The 24211-nt window shown below is 40.3% G+C and overlaps 2 protein-coding genes across 2 annotated transcripts in view; both read left to right on the top strand.

Annotated features, from left to right (window-relative positions):
- Positions 1 to 6664, top strand: part of LOC110471736 (transmembrane protease serine 11E) — a 40295-nt gene extending 33631 nt beyond the window's left edge. The window contains exons 7-11 of the mRNA XM_021532660.3: positions 981 to 1019; positions 3008 to 3203; positions 3967 to 4226; positions 5013 to 5155; positions 6503 to 6664. Coding sequence (XP_021388335.3) covers positions 981 to 1019; positions 3008 to 3203; positions 3967 to 4226; positions 5013 to 5155; positions 6503 to 6664 — 800 coding nt within the window. The remainder of the gene's footprint in view (positions 1 to 980; positions 1020 to 3007; positions 3204 to 3966; positions 4227 to 5012; positions 5156 to 6502) is intronic.
- A 6867-nt stretch (positions 6665 to 13531) lies between these two features.
- Positions 13532 to 24211, top strand: part of UBA6 (ubiquitin like modifier activating enzyme 6) — a 29631-nt gene continuing 18951 nt past the window's right edge. Inside the window, exons 1-10 of the mRNA XM_021532612.3 lie at positions 13532 to 13611; positions 15824 to 15886; positions 16774 to 16868; positions 17589 to 17617; positions 18418 to 18512; positions 19006 to 19117; positions 20189 to 20269; positions 20813 to 20935; positions 22691 to 22814; positions 24032 to 24135. Coding sequence (XP_021388287.3) covers positions 15846 to 15886; positions 16774 to 16868; positions 17589 to 17617; positions 18418 to 18512; positions 19006 to 19117; positions 20189 to 20269; positions 20813 to 20935; positions 22691 to 22814; positions 24032 to 24135 — 804 coding nt within the window. The 5' untranslated portion in view covers positions 13532 to 13611; positions 15824 to 15845. The remainder of the gene's footprint in view (positions 13612 to 15823; positions 15887 to 16773; positions 16869 to 17588; positions 17618 to 18417; positions 18513 to 19005; positions 19118 to 20188; positions 20270 to 20812; positions 20936 to 22690; positions 22815 to 24031; positions 24136 to 24211) is intronic.

Below are 24211 nucleotides of genomic sequence, written 5' to 3'. Positions count from 1 at the left end.
GGCTTAAAGCCAGGATAATATTCTGTGTGGCAGCAAAGAGAAATGAAGGAATTGGATAAGGATAGGAATCTGCTGAAAAAGTCTATCCAGACACAAAATATAAAGTTGTTGACACTAGTATAGAATCACTATATATTTTAAAAACTGTATTGAAAATGTGATTTTTTTTTTTAAATAGTATTATTTTTAAAATAGTTTCAAATGCTGGGAACTACAGTGGTGGCTCCAGTGAAAAACAGCATTCTGGAAGAAAAGGGATAGATTTAAACCTTAGCCAATGCTTGTTATTGTCAGCACATGCATGCCATATTTTCAGTAAACATACAACATGCATCTTAAAGGAGAGGAATGCATTGCTATCATGCAATATGCTATCATGCAATATGCTATCATGCTATCATGCAATAAATTGCTATGAACAATCTATTTTAGTATTATTAGTGTACCAATAAGATAGGAGAAAGGAGAGTGAGCCACTGCTATTGTAAGCTTCCATTGCTGCAGTAAAGTGAGTCCTTCTGATCTTGAAGAGGGTACAGAGTACTAGATCTCCTCCAGTCCTCTCTTGGATGTAATAGGTGAACAGTTGGTTTTTTGTTTGTTTGTTTGTTTGTTTGTTTTTTGCAAAAAGGAGGAGCTTCAAAATTTTCCACCATAAAGATTTCTCCCCAACAAAATTGTAGATCCTGAGTAATATAAGAGTTGTTTTGTCTGTACTCCCCTCCAGAAACACCGGGGGCCAGCAGGATGGGCTGGATGAGTCTCTGGTCCTCAGACAACTCTGACTGCAGAGGAGGACAAGAGCTAGCACATGAACATGAACACATATGAGCTACCCTGGTTTCTCTAGCAGCTCCCTCAGCCATGCCTCCTGTGTGCCCTGTACTCAAATAGCTGAAGGAGGATGACCATGAGGATGAGGAACCTTGTCTGTGCTGGCCTGGCTTTACCCTGACTGTTTGTTTGTTTCTTTGTTTCAGATGTGGATCCAATAAGAGCAGAAGCCATTTTCAATGACAGTAAGTGAGGCTTTTTTTAAACATCAGAAATCTCACCTCCAACTTCTTAAATTAACATTAAGAGTCCCTGAGCACTTTTCCTGGCCGTTAAAGCCTTTTCTCCTCCTTCTGTCTAATGAATGTGACCTTGTACTCTCAGAAATCGGGACTTTGTAATTTTCTTTAGCACCCATTGAAAGGAGAGAGGTACCACAAGGAAATGCATAAAAGTTACATCAGCCTGTAATTATAACCAAAATGTTCTGGAATTTGGAATGGCTGACAGCACAAAATTGTTCCTCATGGAAATATATGGAAATATGACTGGTGTTCTCAATGCATTGCTGTAGGGATTAAATAGAGATACCTTATTTTAGAGATGCTTTTTTAAGTTTTCAGAGAAAGAAGTCAGCTTGCTTGGAGATAAAATAGTCATAAAAGCTATCTTTGCTTACAAGTTGTTTTTCTTTTAACTCTGAGAAGGTTTGGTCAGTTCCTTAGCAATAAGCTGTCAAACAACAGAATATTAAATTACATCACTTTTTAGGTCTGATGTAGGTGCTGGTGTTCTGGGGCACTGATAAAACGGAGTTTATTCCCTGTGTTTTGAACATTGACTGCTCAGGTGGTTGGCAGGATTGTGCAGATTTAGGACCAGTTACTGAAGATTATAAAGAGCTTTCAGGAGGTAAAAACGGTAGTTCACACAGTCTTATGAACTATGGTATATTCTGAAGTTTGCCTTTTATACAAATCTTCTGGACAGGTAGATTTAGATTTCACTGATTTCCTTCATTTTGGTTTTAAATATCAGAAGAGGGCAGACTTTACACTGCGTCCATGAACTCCTCAGTGTGGTGTAACTTTTCTTTCTTCTTCTAAATTTAAGAACAGCTTTCAGTCTGCTGGTGTATTCCCACTGCTTTTGACCATGAAGTACGATTAACGTAATGTGCAGATCCTAGCAGGGAAGGGATGAGATAACACTCTCTGTGGCTCCAGTTTTTCACTTCTGAGGACTTCAAGGGCCCTGGGTCTGGAAGCTCCTCAGTGATGAATTACCAAGTTCTGTTTTGGCCCCCTCCTGGGTCACTGTCTGGGAGATGAGCAGTGCAACAATGGTTTGGATTGTGTGGTCACTATGCAAATAATTCTCATCTCTGTCTCTTTTTCAATGAATTGGGATAGTCCTGTGTGTCAACTTGCCTAATATATAGCTGAGATTGGGACCTGGATGAAAACTAGTGGGTCTTGGTCCAGGTAGGATGGATTTGATGCTTTTTGGATGGGAGAAGACGGCTGAAGTAGGTCTGTTCATGGAGGAAGTTTCTAAAGCTATGCAGGAGCTTCTGCTGCTCATTAATATCCTGAGTTTAATAACTGAAACTCTGGATATTTCAACTTCTCTCTGGGTTTGGATAAAAATGCTTATTTTGTGTTATGGATGAATACCATGCTGGAGGTATCCATGCCTTTTGTCATCTCTGGTTGGAGTAGTGTGATGCTCTTTGCATGAAGTGCCTCTCCAGGTCCACTTGCAGACTGCAGTGATCAGTTACCAGGTGACACCTTGCTGATGTAATCTGCATGCATGCATGGTAAAACCCCACAACTTGGATCATTCCCATTCTAGGTTTTGCCTTGTTAATATTTTATCCTAATGAGAAATTACCTGAGACACTAAAGTTGGCAATGCCTCTATTTGGGAATTGTCTTGGGTGTGTGGTGAAGGTTTTGATTCCCGAGTCAGGCTGCTCACACAGCTAAGCCTGAATGTTTGACCATCATGGCTTTTCATGATAGTCAGTTGTTCATTCAGGCTTCTAACACATGGGTAGTGCATGAGGAGCTCTGATTTGAGGGGCTGGTTGAAGGTATGTTTTCTTGTTGATGTCAATACATTTTTACAGAACATAGGTGGTGTGTAATTTTACATATGTTTCCCACAGCCATTTGCAGGATTTATGAAACAGAAGAATAGCTAATGCTCTCTTTGTCCTTCCTGACAGTCTGTGGGTTACGGCAGAATAGATCAGTCAAGTCAATGGCAAAATCCTCATCGCTGCGAATCGCTGGGGGATTGTCTTCTGCAGAGACTGGGGATTGGCCCTGGCAGGCCAGTTTGCAGTACAATAACATCCATCGCTGTGGTGCAACACTCATCAGCAACACATGGCTGGTGTCTGCAGCTCACTGCTTCAGAGAGTAAGTTCCTATCTTAGAAGCTGCAGCAGAATGTTCCCCTTCTCTATCAAGCTGTGTGGCTTTCCAGGTTTGCACCATACCCCTGACTCTTTCTCCGACAAGCAATTTTGGAAGAGAAAAGGCAAAGTTAAGTAGGCCCATCAGCTGGATGTTTCAATGAGAAACTAAAGACTGACCCTCAGGAGCAGAATTGGCAATTTTATGAGTGAAAATCAATAGTCACTTGGCATACTGACCAAAAAAGTGCAGAAAAGGTAAGGTGAGTAAAATGGTGGAGTATTTGTTTCCTGTTACATTTACATTTCTTAAACATATGCCTTCGTGTTACAATGGGGTTGCTGCCACTGCAGCAGCTACCATCCCACGTTCTGCACCTCTGTTCAGGGTTTTTTGTTTAAAGCATGGCAGTTGTGAAGCTGCAAGGTATTTTAAGATGGAACAGATTATCAATGTGCAAAAAGAGCAACAGAAATGAAGAGTTTACAGCAGAAGAGCTTTTGGATTTGATGACACCCTATAGCCACACAAAGGTTAGATCAGGGACAAGGAGCAGGGGAGGAGTACAAGACCATGGCTGAGGAGGGAATGCAGGAGTGCCCTCTTCTAGCAGCAGCCCACAGTAGTGTTATGGAAAGTGATGGATGCCACAACTGTCTAACAGGGAGCTGACTTCAAGAAGTTTTACAGGAAAGATACTCTGCAAATTTAAAGTCCCAAACACATATTTACAGCAAAATACTTACAGCACTCTTACCTTTTTCAGCATGACTCACCCTGAGAAGTGGACTGCTACTTTTGGAGCTCTTTTGAAGCCACCAAGCTTGAAGCGATCAGTGAAGAGAATTATTATCCATGAGAATTACCTCTACCCAGAACACGACTATGACATTGCGCTTGTGCAGCTCTCCAAACGAGTTGAGTTCACGAGCAGCGTACACCGTGTCTGTCTGCCAGAGCCATCTCAAACCTTTCCCTACAATATTTATGCTGTCATCACAGGCTGGGGAGCTCTCACCAATGATGGTGAGTCCTGAGTCTGCCCCGTGACCTGTATGGTCCATAAACAGCAGCTCCGAGTGAACTGATACAACTTCTGTAGCCACATGTGATATGACAGCAAAGCCTAATGTTTGCAATAGGTTTGTTTAGTTGTAGGCATCAGTTTCTTGTTTTAAAACTAGAGTGGGTAAAGACAGAACTACAGTCCACTGGAGCAAAAAAAAAAAAAAAAAAAAAATGACTCTTCTGTTTTCCCAGCCTTTCCATTTCATATTGTAAATTCCTAAGACAGGTAGTCCAGCCATGTACATGTTTACATAGAACCTAAAAAACTATTTTGCCAGCACTCATCAGAAGTTACAGATAACTCTGTGAGCTTTCAGGTAAATGTGCATAGTGAGCTGTGGATTACCCAAGCTCACACTCTTACCAGGCCACACTAAGAGCAGATTTAGCAATGGAATAAATATGTCTTCATTTTGTACCATTTGCTCAAATTGCTAGGTAATTTGTGTTCCATGGAATATGGAATTTGTCTTATGGAACATGTGTTAAATGTATAGCTTTACACTTAACGTGCTGTGTACCATGTGATCATTACTTCAGTCTAAATGGTACAGTTCCTAAGTGAGTCTGTGATTCTGTGTACATTCTCCTTAAGAGCCTGACCTAGGCAGATCAACAAGCAAAATCTCCACATTAAACCAAGTCAAGCTGGTCCTCAATAAGAGGACATTAAACATTCTTCCTGTATATTAACTACTGCAAAGTAATTATGTTGATAAATACCCAAATCGTATTTTCTCTCAGGTCCAGCCCCAAATACTCTTCAGGAGGCAACAGTGAAACTTATTGACTCAGAAACGTGCAACAGAGAAGAAGTGTATGATGGGGACATAACACCCAGGATGTTGTGTGCAGGATACTTGGAAGGAGGAGTAGATGCTTGTCAGGTAATTGTAGCTGAAAATTAGAAAGAAAAACTATTTTAATGCTGACTGCAGCATCTGGTTGACCAAATCTTAATATACAGTGTATTAGTCCTTTGAATAGACTCCATTCAAACAGTAATTTAGGTGTAAAGTGAAATAGCATTTATTACACATCATTTAGCACTAAATGCTCTTATACTAATTATGAGCTAAAAATTAAATGTCTTAAGTAGCTAATACCAGACATCTGTAGAGATGAGAAGAAAGAAGGTTAAGAATGTTAAGTTACCAAAAAAAATACACTGTTTCTCACTGAAATTACATTCTGGACTGGATCATATCATAACAGATCTGTTACAATGTGAACTTTGATAAGAGACTTGGCTCAGTGAAAAGAAAACTGTCTGAAACAAAGATAACTATAAGAAAGGTAGGCGTAAAAGAATGGGAAGGAAACATGCATGCTGAAGGTTTGCAAATATTGCAAGGAAATGCTTATGTACAAACAAAAATATTTCCATAGTGATAACTTTTAAAAACATAATTTCTATTGATGCTATTTTAAAGATTGTACTCTTAAAGTGCTGATTTAATACAGACTCTTCCCTCAATCCCAGTCCTACAGATTTTTGCCCAAAGACAAAGTCCCTGCAGAGTAAGCCTGGGAAGCTCATTCCTCTGTTCCTGGCTCAGCACGGAAACGACCTAAGCAGAAGGGTGCAACTGCTGTTTATTTCAGTAAATAATTTTGGTGAAAGTTGGGGAATTTGGTCTGTTGTGTGAGGATTGCCTTTCAGCCTGTAAGGTTCCAGTTTAACTATTATTACCATGTCGTACTCTTAACAGTATCAAATTGAGCCTTGGAAAGTGGATAATACTTTAAGGAGATATCATCTAACTAGAAGACCAAGTTCTTGATGAAAGCTCCAAGCAAAAAGGAGCTCTAATCTCCTTTTTAAATATTATTGCTGAAAGTGACTGAAATTATTTATTTTACGAATAGCAATTACTATAAAACCTGTTAAAAAAAAAAGGTTCATGTTCTCTTAGATTGCTGCCTAAACTGGTGTTTCCATACTCTGTACAAGGAAGAAGACAAGGCAGGTGGGAAGTAGTGTATCACAAAACAGAACAGAAACTTTTTGTTAGTTTTTTTACCAAAACAGAGGTCAGGAGGTCCCCTGACAAAAAGGAAAATGCCTCAGACTTCTGACTCAAGTTTCAGAAACAGCCTGGATTCTTCACAAATGGCTGCTCTTAAAATAATGTTTGTTAGCTTCTCTTATAGGATAGACCCTCCTGTCTGTGGAGAGAATTGCATTTTCTCTTCTGATCAATTGAATATTTTTCCCCCTCCTCTTTTTCTAGGGGGACTCTGGGGGACCACTTGTTACTCCAGACTCTAGACTGATGTGGTACCTCGTGGGAATAGTGAGCTGGGGAGATGAATGTGGCAAGCCAAATAAACCTGGAGTTTACACACGAGTGACTTATTTCCGTGACTGGATTACCACAAAAACAGGCATCTAATTCTAAAGTAAAGAATGGATTTTACTACATAGGCTACATGTAACTCATATTTGTCTGTAATTCTGAAAGGCTATTTTTTTTAGTATATATATCCCTATGTAATTTTGGTTGAAGCAACCTTGGTCTACAGCAAGTGCTACCTTTGCTGTCAAGAGACCCTAACTCCTTCTGAATTCATGCTAAATGTATGAAATTGTCTGCCTCATCTTTGAGCTGTGAAACTTTCTCCCTTACCAGAAATTACGAACCGACATCATTAAAATTAAGTTTAAAAGCTACCTATTTACCTGCTTCATACGTGCAAACATTTTCCAGGGGAAAAAAAAAAGAAAAAAAAATTTTTTCTTCAGCCATGGGCAAGGTCTGCAGCTGAATCTTCCTCCTCCAATGAAGCAAATGCTGTCACGCTTGTGTTTCTAGCAAAGTGGACCCTTGATGATTATTCTTGTTAGGGACTATAATCTGCACTGACTCCAGCTGAGAACCTGGATGGTCACCTTGCTCCTTGGTAACTAGAAGTGGATCAGCAGGACTGAGGTTAGGTCCTGGCTAAAGAAAAGTAGGATTTCTGTGCTCGTAGTAGGTTAGAAGTGGAAAGAGAAAAGCTTGATGTCCTTATTGCAAATCACATTTTAAACAGGAATGTTTTTGTGGATTCTGTGAAGTTCAAGTTGCTTGAAGTTCCTATTGTGGAAATGCTTCATCACAACATTGTGCTGCTACCTCTGTACTTGTCTTCTAGATCTACTTTGTTCAACACACAGTATGCTTCAGATGCAGAAACACAAGCTTTACCCAAACTGTTTTTTTTTTTTTTGTGTGCCCCCATGAACAATCTCATTAGATATAAATATGGCACTTAAATTTGTTGTAAAGGAAAAAAAATATATTTGCCACAGTAGAACTGGGAACTACCTTTTTTGATCAAGAAACAGCATGCTTTTCCATAGGCATGCCAGCCAGCAGAAACCATCTCACTGCAAAGCAAGCAATTACTGATACTTCACTGATGGATTAATCTCTGCCATGAATGAATATGATCCTGAATATGGATGTCTTATGAGGATGAAGAGTGATTTCATATTAAAGAACAGTCCCAATAAGAACTTCAGAGTAAATCCAATTCTTACACATTGATTAAGCACTTTTCCCATCTCTGTGCACAACCTCTCATGGATTGCTGGTGGAAGGGGGTCCTTTAGAGCCAAGGCCTTCAACGTGGGGATCCAAAATGTCACCTGTAGCCTTCAAATGGCCACTGGACTGCTTAGGCTCTGAATGCAGGACTCACACGAGTCTGTATGAGATATGAATGAAACTGCAAATCCCACAGCTGCACCTACTACAGCTGAAAATGCTGCTGAAGCATCCTGCCTCCCCCACTGCTTAGGACTGGATCTCTCCTCAGCCTTCCTACTGTGCAAGCCTCCAATAATCAGCATCCCTGGGAATGAGATGTTTGGCATTTCTTGAAAACTCACACCCTGAATTACAAGTCTACTTATGAATGGAAAAACCTATGTTTAAGGCTTGGTGGTGTAGGAGGGGTTGTCTTATTATTGGGCTACTTCCAGTCATTCTGTGTATCTTTTGAATTTTGGTGAAAGACAAGTTGCCTTATCTCAGAAAGAAATCTACTGAAGATTTTAGATTAGTTTTAATTTCAACATAATAGTACCTTTATTCTGATTTTCCATGTCATTGTAAAAAGAAAAGGATCTTGGGACAGTTAGGGGGATAGTTAGATGCAGCAAATCCATTTCCTTAATTTATTGATGAAGTTTGTAATTTATGCACTTTTGAGTTGCTGCTATTTTTCAATTAAGAATTTACTGCAGGCAGGGTTCAGTTACAAAACAGAAACTTCATGGAGCTTTGAATTAGATAACCTGAACCCACTGTTTTCTTCTAGTGCTTAAGTCCCCTTCTATCAAAGGCATAATTTGAGGGGGGGTGTGGGGGGAAAGTTGCATCTAGTTTTTTGTACCTCTTATTGCTTTGAGGATGAAAATAATAAGAAGTATCCTTTACAATCCGTTGATGAATTGTGATTGAAAATAAACAGTAGTTCATTTTCATAGACAGCTAAGGCTTTGTTTTGCACGTTAATCTTTTTGCATAGCAAATGCAGGGGCAACAATAAGGAGGTGAGGCCCAGATACAGCCCCTAGAAACTGGTTCCTACCTCACACAGCAAGTGACATGTAAATGCAATACCTTTAAAATTAGAAAGGCAGCCTTTATTTCAGATTTTCTCATGAGTGGCTAAATAGCCAAGAGGTGTGTGGGAGAATGTCTACCTTACTCAGGGAATCCTGAGCCAGCCAGATGCACTTTTCATAAACTTTTTAGTAAACTGTCTGGCCTAGGTTTGTCTTGTATTCCATGTCAGTGTTTTATTTATGATGACTCTGTTTTCTGCCTTAGAGTAAAACAGCGAGGCTACTGTGTGATTAAAGAAAAGGTTTTTAAAAGCCTTTTATTATTCTTGATGTTAAGATTTAGCAAGGATTTAAACAAAATAAAGGCAATATGTTTCATAACATTAAATGTATTTAAAAACAATTGATTTTTTCTGACCTTCTTCTTTGCATAATAATAAGCTAAAGTTTGAATATGATGCAAAATAGACTAATCTTCCTTATTTTCCTTATAAATATTCCTTATTTTATTTAAAACTATTCTAAAACTACAGCTTTCTGTAGTTCTATCCATTCCCTGTCCTAGGAATCGTTTTGTTATTAACAGTGGTTGAACTTTACAGGTGTTTCAGTGAAGACAAGGTAAGACACTTTTCTAAAACACTCAGAGGTCAATTTCAGTTAAGACAGTACTATGCATATTTGAGAATGGATCTGAATTCAAGAATTTACCACCTTGCTTCTGCCCTTGGAAAAAACATGCGTGTCCTTGCATCCCTGCAAATTTGCTATGGGAAACTCTATGCAGCTGGTACCATTTTTCCTGAGATTTCCCAGGTAGATTTAAAGCATCAAAAAATGTGTTCCAAACCTCTGGTTATTCCAATTGAGTTGTCTGGGGCTTTCCCAATGCTAATTTTCAGCTTGGAGCCGGAGTAGGAAAGAAAGAAGAGGCTGATTGCATAAGGCCTAATCACATGAGGAGGTCTGCTTGAATGACATCAATCTGTCATCAGGATTTCTTATGTAAGTAAAGCTTGTAGAAAATCCCATTCTGTATCTGCTATTCCTGTTAACAAATTAGATGAGCTGAGAGCCAAAAGACATTATTTAACCCAATGAATGTTTATCTGGCAACTTGCAGCCTGTGCTGCAGATTCACAGGCATGGAAAAACTGGCTCTTGCTTTTGGAAATACATTCATAAACATCTCAGTGTGAAATCAGCTTAGGTGCCCTTGATAAGGTGCCCTTGTTTATCTGGATTTATCAACATTGTTTAGCTGGATTTATCAACATTATTAACATGGTTTCTAGGAAGGTGTCACTTGCTAGAGCACCTTTAAGTAGCAAGTTCCTTCCGCCTATCCTGCTGGGAAGCTGCAGTCCTTTTAAATATGCCATCAAAACACTCCTACATGGCATGGGTTGCCAAAAAGAGGAGACAAAGCCTTGCCAGTCAGCACCTTGCTCTTGCAAGAGCTAACGGCAAGCCATAGCCTATGGAAGGATGTTTGGAAACTCATTGAAAGATGCTGATGTGGATTTATGGTAACTCTGGACTGGCCTGTGTGCTAAACTGAACTGTGTTTGCCTTAGTATTTTCAAATAACACATTTTTAGGGAAAAATCTACAAGAGTTTTGTCTGCTAATTTGCTTATTAACTAAATCAATTAGGGAAACAAATGTATGTGTACAAATCTCCACTATGAAGTCCCACTAATCATGTTAAATTGCACCTGTAAACCAGGAAAGTAAAGACTAAAAATACCCAAGTGGCTTGAATTTTCTCAGGAGATAGAAAGGAGATTTACAGCTCCATTTGAAAACACTGGCTCTAAAGATGTATTCAGTATCTGGATGCAGAATGCATCTGCACATAAGTAAAGTTGCAGAGATTTGGGACATGAATAGACTCAAATATGGAGGTGGTTATGTTCTCCTGGCCACAGCCTCATCTCACTTATTGCTTCAGCAAATCTGTAAACTGACAGCTTTTCTTCCTACCTCAAAAGTTATAGCTGACTCCAACGTGATGCTAATATGGAGCTGGGATTTCCTTTAAAATTAATTTATTTAACCAAATTTATTAAGATTTTAATGTTATATGTAGTTTTTAAGAAGAAGACTATGGGGGGCGGGGGGAAGTCAAATGACTCCAGATGCTTCAAATTTTGCAGTCTTACAAAGTTTAGGGAAAGTCTGTATGTTTTTTGATTTGGTACCATCAGACTATAGAGTTCCTGGGTGCACCTGCTAATTGATGCATTTGTGAATTTGTTTCTTTGGCTTCTGGGGTAAACAGAATCTGTCAATTTCTTAGTAGTATTTTATCTTAGAAGGCCCACATTCATGGTTTCAACAATTGTTAGTGTTTGCCTGGTTACTGTTCAAGGGTTAAGTGAGAATTAATTGGATGTTGCTGTTTCTCCACTTAGGCAAAAGGCTTGTCAGTATTTGCTGTGACTATGCAAAATCTACTTAATGTGAGATGACTGTATCGAAGTGGACTGGGTCTTGAAAAATGTAATGACTAGGACACAAAGATGGTAGGTAGCAGATTCTTTTAATTATTATTATTTTTCATAATACTTTTGACGGGTAAAGTGCTTGAAAATAAGAATGATTAGGTTAACCTTGAGATTAGAAAAAAAAAAGTTAATTTTTAAGGAAAGAAACCACAAATATAAGGGTAAAAATAACAGACAAGACAAAAAACAATGCAAGTGACAAAACCAAAACTGACTTTTTTTGGTGTCCTTAAACTCTTTTTCATTTCCCCCCTCCCCACCTTGGTCACTGGGACTCCTGTTAATTCCGTGCATTAGATACATGCACTGCTCTTTGAAATGACTGTGTTGAAATAATGAAAGTAATTATTCCATGTTCTGATTTTTATGTATTAGGTGAAAAAGCTACAAAGCAAATACCAGCCTTAGCATCAATTTCTTTACTGGTAAGGGTTGCAGTCGACATCCAGAACGGTTTTCTCCCATTATCCCGTCTCTGAATTCGGCATTGCAGACTTCTAGTGTCCTCTAGTGGTTCTCTGAAATTTGCCCACATCTTCTCCAATTATTTCTGTTTGTGGAAACAGCATTGTAGCAGACAAGAACCTTCATCGTAATCCTGCCAAAGCACAGGCCACGTTTGAAAGAGCACAATGTTGTGCAGCTGCTCTTAATATTTGTTAGTAATTAAACATAAAGGTGGTATGCGCTCTTGGATTGAGGCGTAAATCTTGAGGGTTGCTAGAATTCTGTTAAAAGAAACGCCAAAATAATGCACTGGATGCTCACAAAGAGCACAGAACTTGGGTCTTCTTGCTCTTACAAGTTCCCCAAACTCCAATTAAGATAGACAAAAAGCTTACCTGTTTGGATTTTTTTTTTCTTGTGTACCATAGGATGCAGATGGTTGGTGTGGTTGGGGGTTTTTAAACTTAAAAATATTTTAAAATACAAGATGACTATTCTACATTCACTGTATACATGGACACTTTTGAGTGCTTGAATCCCTTCCATTCTAGACAAGATGTGCTAACGGTATCGAGAATGATTTAAACTCGGTATCGAGAATGATTTAAACTCGTCTCATCTACGCTAAGTGATCGGAGTAACAAAAGGGATCAAGGTGAAGGGATAATAGGCTGGCTGATGGGAAGGTGGGCTCTGTTGGGACCTTAATCAAGAGTCTGGGAAATGGGAGAGAAAATACTGATGGGAAGCGATGCTGGTTTTAGTGGGGTGGCGTGGAGCTGGTGGCGGAGGCAGCGCGGCGGCTGTCTCTCTCCTGCTTGACTTGCTCTCTCCTGCTTAATCACCACCAAAACAAGAGGAAATGTTTCCACAAGCCTGTATACCACCCCGGCATGGGCCGTACTTTGCTTTTGATAACTCTTTGTCAAACCTTCTCTGCGGCCTTGGCTACGAACTAGTATTTTGTTGGCCCCCGAGACCGCTTCAATGAAGTTCTGCCTGTTTGTGCGGTCGGTGACATCCTGCTGGCGCTCTCCTGCGAGACACACAGGCAGGTACCGCAGGAGCAGGGCCCGGAAGCGCTCTTCATCGTCTAAACTGGTCATACTCGAACCTAAGGAGGATTTATTAATTTTATTACTTTAAACGGCACGGCGTGCTGCTTTCCGGGCAGAAAATGGCGAGGATTCCAACGGCTCAAGCGGCCGCGGCCGGGCGGCGCTGCGCAGCCCCTTCCGCTGCCGGGCGCGGCGGACCCGCCTCCTGAGGGCGGCGCGGCCCCGCCGGCCCCGCACGTCGGCGCAGGCGGGGAAGCGCCGCGGCACCGGCGCCGCCGCTTCCCACCCCTTTCCTGCCTCTTCCCCCGCCGCCGCCCGCCGCGCTCGGGCCTGTGAGCGCCACGCCAAGGCCGCCGCGGGTGAGGAGAGCGGGCGGCGGCGGGGCCGGGGCGTCCGGGGTGTCCGGGGCGGGCGGCGGTGCCCGGCGGTGCCCGGCGGTGCCCAGCGGTGCGCAGCGCCCCGGCAGCGGCGGGCGGGGGCTGCGCCGCCGGGCTCTGCTGCGGGCGCGGTGCTGCCGAGGCAGCCCGTGGGCTCTGTGCGGGCTCCCCGCTGCAGATCCCCGGGGTCGGTGTTCCCGCATTAGCTCGGCTGGGCAGGAACTGGGTTTGAGCCTCCTCTCTCTCTCTCCCGCTGATTGAACAGGGAGCCTGCATCGATTGGGATCAGCCGCTGGAAGCTCCGGGCAGGTGGGATGAGCCCAGGCCTCCGTGCCATCCCAGCGTGCTGAACAGCGAGGAGTTAACACTGCTTCAGCCTGCGCTGGCTCGGAGGTAAGAACACTGTGAAACCAGCACACCGCTACAGCTCCTGCGCATTTGCTACTCTTCAGAACATCTCAGTCCTTCCCGGTAACATGTAGCTTCTTGGTTTGTCCCTGGGTTATGTCATGCATGCAGCTGAGGCTTAAAAAAATTAAGAACTTGATTTAAACAGTTAAATACAAGGCTGACATTAAAACTGATAGTGTTGGCTTTTAAAAGGAAACAGACAGCTGTGTAAATGTTGAGCCTCTGGTAAGAACTAGGACGTAATGCTAGAATGACTTTTCTACATGCATTTCTTTGAAACAGATTCAGTGCTGGTGGAACAAAAGTGAGAAATAACTTGGATGCAGAAATACATTAACCAAGTTTGTCCTACAGTCGCTTGACCATAATGTCATTAAATCCTCCTTGTGAAAAGAGGTATTTTCCTTTACCTGGTGGGTGCACCGGCAGCATCTCAGTGCTGTAACTATGTCTGCAGGAGGAAAATGGGGAATTAAAAAGTATATTGAAAGAACCACTGTCAAATGAGTCTGTGTGAAACAGGTGGCTGAGTTTCTCTTTCCAGTTGATCACACGTTCTAGTTGTTTACAGAAGTCTGTTTGGGAGGGCGTAGAGATTGAGATGACTGTCAGCAACCACAACAGTATAAGCTGAGCGTTTTTATCCAGAGGTGGATCACCTTCCCCATCTTAGTACCGCAGTCCTTTTTTGTGGTGTAGTCCCAGAGTGCCAGTGCTGTTTGTGGAGGCTGATGGTGGAGGACAGGGCAGCTCTGGTCTAGATGGCTTGCTTTGAAGGGGACCTCCGGTCTTGTGTCTCAGGCAGTGGCTGAAATGAAGGCCCTTATTTAAGCAGGAACTGAAGCCTGTGACTGTAAGGTATGGTGTGTTGCATTCTGGCTTGAGATCTGGCTCTGGTTAAATGGTCATTGCTTGTCTTCAGCCCTTGTGGTGTCAAGGGCATGGGAGCTGCTCTGAAGTGGCTGGTGATGTGGACTTGGTGGAGCTGCCTCATGCCTTGAGTGCTCACTGAAATGCAGGACTTAATATCCACATGGTGGAAGAACTTTGTGGCTTGTATCCAATGTAACTCTGTCCCTTGCTGTGCTATTTTAGCACTTTTTAAAAACCAAAAGGACAAATTTTGGGTCAGAATGTTGCAGTCTCCACATTGTGACAGACTCGAGGTACCATACTTCAGAAAGGTTAAAATGTTTACCAAAATCAACTGAACAGTAAATAGGAGTTAGATTTTGGGCAGGTTTGAAAACTGTCTTAGGGTATATCTGTGCTCTCAAAAAAAATGTCTTTAATATGTCTGGGCCCTTACTTTTCAGTCTCAGGAGAGAGGTTTGTCAGCTATGTGTCGTTTCCAAGGCAGTTTGTAGAAAGCTGAAATAAGATATGTGACCCAGAACATCAGTTCCAATCACTACTATAAAAGTACACACAGGGTCTATTTTGGTCATCCTGTGTTTGGTGGCAGTCACCTGCCAGGTTCAGGAAGCACCAGTTCCCAATGTGCATAAGAAAGAAACAAGGTGCCCAGGGGCAGCTTGTTCTTAATCCTGGTGCTTAGTTATCACCAATTTAACAATGAAAACATCGTTGTTAATGGCCGAAGGACTTAACAGCATAAATTACATTTTTTCTTATAATTCTATCAAACTGTGTAACTGCATGTTTTAATTAAATGTTGCAGTAATTCAGATCTTTGGGTGTTGGTTTCTTCAGTTAACTGAAATACTTGTTTCTTAAAGGTTTTCAATTAACATAGAAATAATGCAACATAAATGCCTATTTCTAGCCATTCAGTGATCTTCTATCTTCTTTTCAAAAAAAACCCACTGATCAGATAGATGCAGGTTGATCAGCTTGGAGCTCTTAATATAGAATGAAGTTGCTCTTTCAGTAAATTTAACTGTGGCAAATACAATAAGTAAGTCTTGCATTTCTTCAGTGAGGAAATTAATGTGTTTGTATTTTGAATGCAGTTATTGAAGATTGGCGGGGTTTTGTCTTCTGGCTGTGTATTTTCCTTACCCAGGCACTGTGATGTTCCACAGGCTTCTTAATGTTCAAAGTTATTCCTGTGTAGCATCACTTTTTTATTTTTCAGTTCCTTTAATGAAGAACTGAGTGGGGCAGGGAGGGCGTGCCAGCTATGAAATTGCATTGGACATAACTAGCTCATTTCTTTTTGTAACCCTTCTAGTGTAAACAAATCACATTGAATCATGGCAGCAGACTCTATGGAAATTGATGATGCTTTGTATAGGTAAGATTGTCTGATTTTTAAGCATTGCTTCTGACTTTTCAGGATCACTTATATTTACATGTAGTAATGTTACAATTTCATTCATCCCTCAGCCTTTGCTGGGCTTCTTGGTCCTAATCATCAATATCTCTGTTACCTTCCAGACCTCAGGCTGTTGGATTTGAGTGGTTTTTGTAGCTAAAAAAAAAAAAAAATTCTTTTGGTTTAGTTTTGTTTTAATTTGTTAGCTGGGAATGTCTTGAGATCACTTGGCATGGTAATTGTTCAGAAAGTCTGTATTGGGACAAACGATATCCCTGTAAAAGCGTGGTAGGATGAAAAGCTTCTTTGTATATAAAAAAAAAATAAAAATTTAAAAAATGCTTGTATGCAGAACAAATAAGGCTTTTTTTTAATTCAGTGCAATACTTCTGGTGTTGTGTCACTTTTTTACTTTTTGGCAGTAGCCTCATGAAAATTGTTCTTTTCCTTGATGAAAAAGGTGATGTTTAGAATGGTAAAAGTTTAATTGTACAGTTGGCTGTTAGAACTCTCCTAGATTTCAGGATCTGACTACAAAAGCTGTGTCACCCTCTGTTTTGAAGCTTTCTGATAACAAATTCTTTTGTATGCTTGTGTCTTCAGTAGTTAATTCTAAAAACTTTGCTTATCCTGAAGAAGTTTTGCAGTGATTTAAAATTATGACTTTATTTATCTTCTCTAAAACCTGGCACTGACAAGGTCTGATTAAATGCATTTTACTGTCTGCATTATGAGTGCAAATCTTATGTTTGATTGATAAACATTTCAATTTTTAAAAGTTTTTTTAACAACTGGGAACTCTTTACTTGCTTTAATATGCTTTTGACTTTGTATCTTGTTTTGATCTGAATTTGTCTTTGCTGTAGTCGCCAGAGGTATGTTCTTGGAGACACAGCAATGCAGAAGATGGCTCAGTCCCATGTGTTCCTGAGTGGTATAGGTGGCCTTGGGGTGGAGATTGGTAAGTTAGGTTACATTTACTTAAAAAGACACAAGTGTGTGTAAACATACTGTCCCAGAATACTTATAAACTTTAAATTTAAATATAATAAGCATGTCTGAACTGTCTGAGTGAATTTATGTGTGCATGATGCATATTGCTAACATTGCAGATGCAGGAAAGATCCTGGACTTAAGTTCTCATTTTACTAGAACAACATTTCAAATTTTACTTGAAAATTTGCTTCCATGAGCCAGATTGCTTTACCCAAATCTTGTGTGCTGGGTGAAGGTTTAGGGGAGGTAATCCAATTTACTCCTTCAGGCATCAGTATCAATGAATGTATCATAGGACTAGCTATAGCCCAAATATTTCCCATTTATGGAATGGGAGGATGTGTTGGAGAACAGGACTATTTGGTGAATATGCATTAACTGCCCTGATACAAGACACTCCTTAGCAATTTCCCTTACTCCTCATGAGCAACACATGTTTTGGCTGTTTTGTGCTTGGGGTATTACTCTTTCAGTTGCCTCTAGTGGTTCTCTGCACCAGATGCCAGAACACAGTCATGGGGTTTTGCAGTTTATTTTCATTACTATCTCTGTAATCACAATTGTGGGATGGACAGCTGACAAATGACCAATGCAGAGAGTCTTTTTAACCTTGCTTATGTTACTTTGCTTTGCAAGTAACCTGCAATAATCTCTCTTTGTTTTTGCTTTATTCTTGTTTTTTCAGCTAAAAACATCATTTTGGCTGGGGTAAAGGTATGTAAAACAGTTCTGTTGTTGGTATTCTTGGGTAAGCACAAGAAAAAGGCAAAACACTGCTAGCTAATTAATCTAAAATTTCTGAATCTGTTTCTTAGTAGAAGGGTTGCAAAATATTTGAGAACCTAGGGGTAAAATTTTTCAATAATCTGGATGTTCTAGTGGTACCGTCAGAATCTCATGTTAATGTCCACTATTCTCTGAAATAGCTCATAAAATATTTTAGGCTAGCTGATGATTAGATGCTGAATCCTTTTGTACAAAATGGCTTCTCTTAAATGGAGTGGTCCAAACTTGAAGGCCAAACTATTCAAAATATATTATCTTATTTTGTCATCCATTAGAATCCTTTTGTGTAGACATTAGTTGGGTGTTTTAATCCAATAACTGCTTTTTTCCTGCTGGGATTAATTTTATTAGCAAGAAGCCATTTAAAATTCTTCTTTCCCATAGGAAAAAAAAAAAAAATCAAATGAGTTGTCCATTAATTTTCAGATCACAATTGCCCCTGTATCACAGTCTGGCAAAAATCATCCTTGATATTTAAATGCTGTCTGGTATCACTGCAAACTGGGAGGAAAATGCTGAATGAAGTGCATATTGCAGAAGTGTTTTGCTCTCTCAAACAGTAAGAGTTTTCTTGGGAAAGAGGTTGGAAGAGCTTGTCCTTGTATGTACTACAACTAAATCTTCTGCAGTGTTAGTCCTCCAACATTTTATAGGGCTTATTCCATCCTTTTGGGTGTTGTGACCTTGTATATTTCTTCCAGCAAGTGCTTTTTGACAAATTTTCTTAGGCTCTTACAGTTCATGACACCAAGCACTGCACAAAATGGGATTTGGGCATCAACTTCTTCATCCATGAAGAGGATGTTACCAGTCAAAGGAACAGGTTAGTGAAGTCTTTGGAGTGAGAGAGGACTGAACCTGACAGCCTCATCAGCATCAAAAATAGCAGTTTGTTGTGCAAGAGCTGGTAGTACATATCAAATACATGTTAAACCCTTTCTCTGGAGTTGCTAGTTGTGAGTACAGTACCCAGGTAGTTATTAGAAGTCAAGACTTGGGACTGATGTTCTGAGTCACAAGTGTTGCTTTTTGTTATGCAAGTTAAATAGTGGGGGCCAGCATACATTTCTTCTTTGGGCTTTTTCAGCCACCTGTACAAGACTAGATAACAGCCATGACAGCAGACAATCCTGTGGGATATTGGACGCAGCAGTTTTCCTCAGACCTGCTGGGAATTGAAGTGTTAGTAAATGAGTTACTGGTTGTTGCCAGGAGACATTGTGAGGGTCTCTTGTAGAGCATATGTAGTATGAAATTCTGTATTGAGAATAGAATTTTGTAGATATGTAAAGAATTGAAAATTGCTTTTCTTTCAGGGCTGAGGCTACACTTCCTCGTATTGCAGAACTCAATCCATATGTCCATGTAGCAGCATCGACTGTGCCACTGGATGAAACCACAGATCTGTCTTTCCTAAAGCACTACCAGGTATGTCACTCTTAAAGTAGTTGTATGTGTATTCATATATTTTCTTCAGAGCATACAACTTGGAATTTTTTTGTAAGTAAATAGAATGAAGAGCTTTGAAGTATATTTTGAGATAGTGTAAATAAAACAGTGGGTCTTGTATTTAGACTGGTGAAGTGTTGTGCTTGTTTTTTTTTCCAAGACTGAAACAGTGGGTTTGTGTTCCCACCACTTTCTTAGTACACTTACTATAGAATTTGCTATGACAATAAATAGTTAAGTGGGGTCACTGTATTCAAAAAGAATTTTTTTTTTCTTTGAAGGTGAAACTGTGACTTTTCTTTGCAGCTTGCAGAGATGTTTTATATATATTCTGTGTGCTGTATTCCAGGTGGCAGAAGCTCAGGCTATATATTTAGATCATTCATGTATGTATGTGATGAAATATAAGTGCCTCTATGGTGGAGTGAGTGCACTTGCAGTTGTTCAGTCAGCTGTCTCTTGCCTGTGTGCATGGCTCAGTCTGAGTGGGGAACCTTTACTGTGTGGCTGACATACAAGCACACCAAGTTTCTGGATGTCCCAGTTACAGCAGGCCATGTGTAACTGAATGGCTTGCAGTGCATGTGCCTTGGAACTCAGTGCTGTTCTAGGCATTAAAGGAATGTTTGTAGAAATTCTGTGTCTGCATTTATGACCACAAATACTGGAAGCCTCTGCAGACTTCTTGGTGTGCACTAATGAGTATTATTTTTGTTTGTTTGCTAGCTTTAATCCTAAAATTCAAAATCTACATTTTTGCTGAGATGTTAAATATTCTAATTGGGTTTTGAGCTCCACAGCTGCAGTTAAAAAAACCCTAAACAAACAAAAACCTGAGAATTAGCTGTTCCTGATCCTACTCATTTTGTTTCCAGAGATGGTAACCAATCTGCTTTAATGAGAAAACTTCCTCAAGACTGCTTTCTCTTAAGTGTGGAGGATAAGAAGTCAGGACACTTAAGTAACTTACTCTAGATAATAAGTTTTCCCATGGCTGGAAGATACTGATTACTTTCAGTGTCTTAGAAGTATTTCTGTTCTTGTTCACAGTGTGTCATATTGACTGAAGTAAGTCTGTTGCTGCAGAAGAAGATTAATGACTTCTGTCATGCTCAGCAGCCACCTATTAAGGTAATAGAAAAAATGCAATACATTAATAATCTGTACAGTGGGCATTCTGGACCTCCAGGGTGTTCTTTCCAAAAATGGAGAAAGCTGGTTATGAGGTATATAATTCAATGCAGATGGAGCAGCAGGAGTTCTGGGAATACACTGCTGCTGCTACTGGTATTATATGGATACCAGCACAGGTAACCACAGCTTGGTCCTTAATTAAAAAGCAATCATGTTAAAGAAATAGTTTTCACTGTTAACTCAAAATGGTTCTGAAAGAATCTGCTAAGACTGAAGGACATGCTGAGGCTGAGTGTAAGACAAGTAGAAATGGCAGCATTTCACTGTGTAGTGATGTTACTCCTGTGTTGTGAATGGGCTCAGAAGTGCTCCTGCAGGTTCAAGGTCTGTCGTTGGTGCTGTGCTGTGTAGTGTGGCCTAAGTACACTACAGGTTTCCACTGTAGACTCAAACCTGCTGGCCTTCAACAGGCTGCAGTGTGAAGCATCATTTGGCTTGTGCTGTTCTAGGGATACTGATGATTTTTACTTTCTCTTGTAGTTCATCAGTGCAGATGTGTATGGAATATGTTCACGTTTGTTTTGTGACTTTGGTGATGAATTTGAAGTGCTGGATACAACAGGAGAGGAACCAAAGGAGATCTTCATTTCAAATATAACACAAGTAAGGGATAAAGGCCATTGTATTGCTTTAAATCTGTTTAAAAGGACTCATTGTTGGCTCTTTGAGAGTGCCAGAGTGCTTCACTTAAACAGCCTGCTAAGCAATTTAAAATTGGTGCTATAGGAGAAGCAAAGTTACTTTGGTTACTTTGTTCTTACCCTTGCCTCCTGGTTGTTACTTACTATGTAGCACATATAATAATGACTATTTTGATTGGAGAGAGAGTGAGAGGAAGAAATGAGTCGATGTAGAAACAAGATGATGTAAAAGGACGTGTGAAAATAGGTATGAAAACAATCCTTTTTATAAGCAACTGTATTACTTACAGGCAGGCTACTGGAATAATCAAGGAAATGAACAGCATATTTTGAAACGAAATATGAAGATTAGTTTTAACCTACCAAAGCAGAGGCAATGAGAAGGGCATATTATTGCTAGTACTTGCAGTGCAGAATGTAAGGCTGTCCATTTAGTCTTATATTATTGTTTTATAAAGGGAAATTACTTTAGGTCCTTTTTTCAGCTCTGGAAGTCCAGACAGCTCATTCATCCAGCAGCAAGTCTTTTGTCCTATCTCCAGTCTAGATATAATAATAACCAATCTAGGAAGGGTTGTACAGCAAGTTGTTTTTGATCTGGATTAAAGCTTATAATATGATGATTTGGGTAGCCTGTTCCTTGGTGCTTTTAAAATGGAGTGGATGACTTGATTGTTCTCATTATTTACGTAAGGAGTACATAGCTGAGTTTCATGGCTTCTGCTGATTACCTGCCAAGTGAAGGAATGAATATATATTGTATATATGCCTTGTGTTTAATAATCTGATACTTGAATTTTCTTGTATCTTCTTCCACTCTGAAGTGTAAAAGTGATGAGAATTAAAACTCAGTGCCATCAAGTGCCTGTTCTTGTCCCATAGACAGGGTCAAGGTGGCACTGTGTCCCTTAATCAGAGCAGAATTTTGCTCCAGTCAACTCCTTTACCATTGTTCATTGTCCACAGAGAATGTGGTCCACTGTATTTAAGTTCTATGCTGCTTAACTGAAACCTTTCCTTTACTGGGGTCTCAGGAAGGGATGAGAGGAGACTTTACAGGCCAGGCTTGCTTGCAAATCCACCAGGTTGCAGCCTCAGGTGCAGCACAAGGTCTTGAGGAGATGTGTTCAGACTGCAATGAGGTCTCTGTGTGCATAGCAGGTTGGCATCACATCCCATAACAGGATGAGGTATTGCCTGAGATTCCTGCAAATGTAAGCTTGTCTGTGACCTGCTGAAGATGTGTCTCTCCCATACGCTGTCCAGCTTTTTAAGCTTCCAAGACTTTCAAGAATGAGTTTGGATGTCCTTTCTAAGGATATCAGACAGAAAGGAAGCATGGAGTAATAAGGACCATTTACAAGACTTTACTTTTTTCAATGCCTCTGAAAATGTCTTTGAACATGGTGACTATTTTTAGTTTGGAAAAAGGGGATAAATCTGCTACTATTTTCGAACATAACAATGGATTTAACTGCTGAGAACTAACAAATGCAGTTTGCTAACATACTGATAACTCAAAACAGTGAAAATGAGAAAGTTTGTGACGTAGGACTGAAAAAGTGGTCATAGGTAACTCTCTTGCTGTGACAGAAATGAGGTGTTAAAAATATTAGAGACTGGAGTTTCAGCAGACAAAAAGCTATGTGCCTGCAATACAATGTGACCCCCTTTGCATGTGAGACTCCTTCTTCCTGACTGCCATTTTTTATTTCAGTCAAATCCTGGTATTGTCACTTGCCTTGAAAGTCATCCACACAGGCTTGAAACAGGACAGTTCTTAACCTTTCGAGAAGTTAATGGGATGTCGTGCTTGAATGGATCCACACACCAAATAACAGGTAAACTGCTGCTGACTCATTTGCAAGGTATTTATTTTCTGGCCTGATTTAGCCACTGCAGTGTTAGTTACCATTGTCAGAGGAATGCTGGGTTGTGCAGATTTCCAGTAAGCTTGCACACAAAAATTGCTTTTTGGTGTAAAGGTCTTCCTGGTGTTGTTTTGATAGCATTTAGTAAACTCTACCTGAACTCATCTTGCTGCTTAAGGAGCCAATGGAATTGCTGAGCTCAAACTGTGGAATCTAGTTGGCAGCCTCTGAGCTGTCATTCGTCTGCTGATGAAACTGGTTTGGTATTTGGAGGGTCCCATAATGCCTGTGCTTCTGTCATAGTTTTGGATGCCACTTGGTGTGTCACTGTTTGCCTTGTAGCTTTTTGGGGTGACAGTTTGAGTGTACAGGGATCCATTGAAAACATTTTAAGAATTAAATTCTTTTCATGATTTACATCTACCCTGCTTTGTTCTACTTTATGCATTTCTCAGGGCATTCTACTTGGTGCCTGGGGAATTTTCTAGTTCCTGGATCTGAATGTCTGTTTGTTTGGAGCAGAAGAGAAATCAAGTGGGTGGGGGTTGGTTGTTTGTTTTTAACTGTTCTGTGGTCTGAGACAAAAAATAGTACTCTTGAAGCATGTACTTGAATCTGTTTCCTCTGGGCCCTTACATTTTGCTAGAACTGATGCTGCAGTCAGTTCATTCCTCCTATTCATGGCTTAGCTTTTGTTTTTAGTTTTCTATGAATAAACAACTTTTCTGTCTTTTTGCCTTGCCTGAATGATGCTTCTCATGTATGAGGGGGAAGATGTAACAAAATGCTCCAGCTGCCTTTTTTGATTACCTGTAGTTCTCATCACAGGGCTAAAATCCTACTCAGAGCAGTTAATACTGGACACTGCTGTGCACATTCTAATGAAAAATAAACATTATTTCATTTTTGTTAAAGAGCTGTGGTCATCAAAATTCTTGTTAAATCTGTTGCCACTTAAAAAAGCTCATTTCATAACAGATCATGTGAAACTAATACTTTGTCCCTCTGCCAGTTTCTGGGTTAATCCTGTTAGAAGGATCAGCTGTGCTTATGCTTCCAAAACAAGGTTGCCCGCTGCAAAATTGCAGCACTAAAAAAAAGGAGTGGCAAATCCTTGCTTCATTGTATACAGAACTGTAGCATCCAACGACACTTTGAATTATCTGTTTATTCTCGTCTCTTTTCAGTGGTGTCACCTTACTCCTTCAGCATTGGTGATACATCAGAGATGGAGCCTTACCTGCACGGAGGCATAGCTGTGCAAGTGAAGACATCCAAGATGTGTTACTTTGTAAGTGTGTGCTTGCCAGAGCTGGGTTCTCAGGCGATAATGCTCTGAGCACTGGAAGCAGAGTTCAGCATGTACA

Source organism: Lonchura striata, chromosome 4 (assembly GCF_050655825.1).
Source record: "Lonchura striata isolate lonStrDom1 chromosome 4, ASM5065582v1, whole genome shotgun sequence".
In the NCBI taxonomy this organism is placed as follows: Eukaryota; Metazoa; Chordata; class Aves; order Passeriformes; family Estrildidae; genus Lonchura; species Lonchura striata.
Note: the sequence above shows the minus strand (reverse complement) of the source record. Positions and strands in the feature narration are given on the sequence as shown.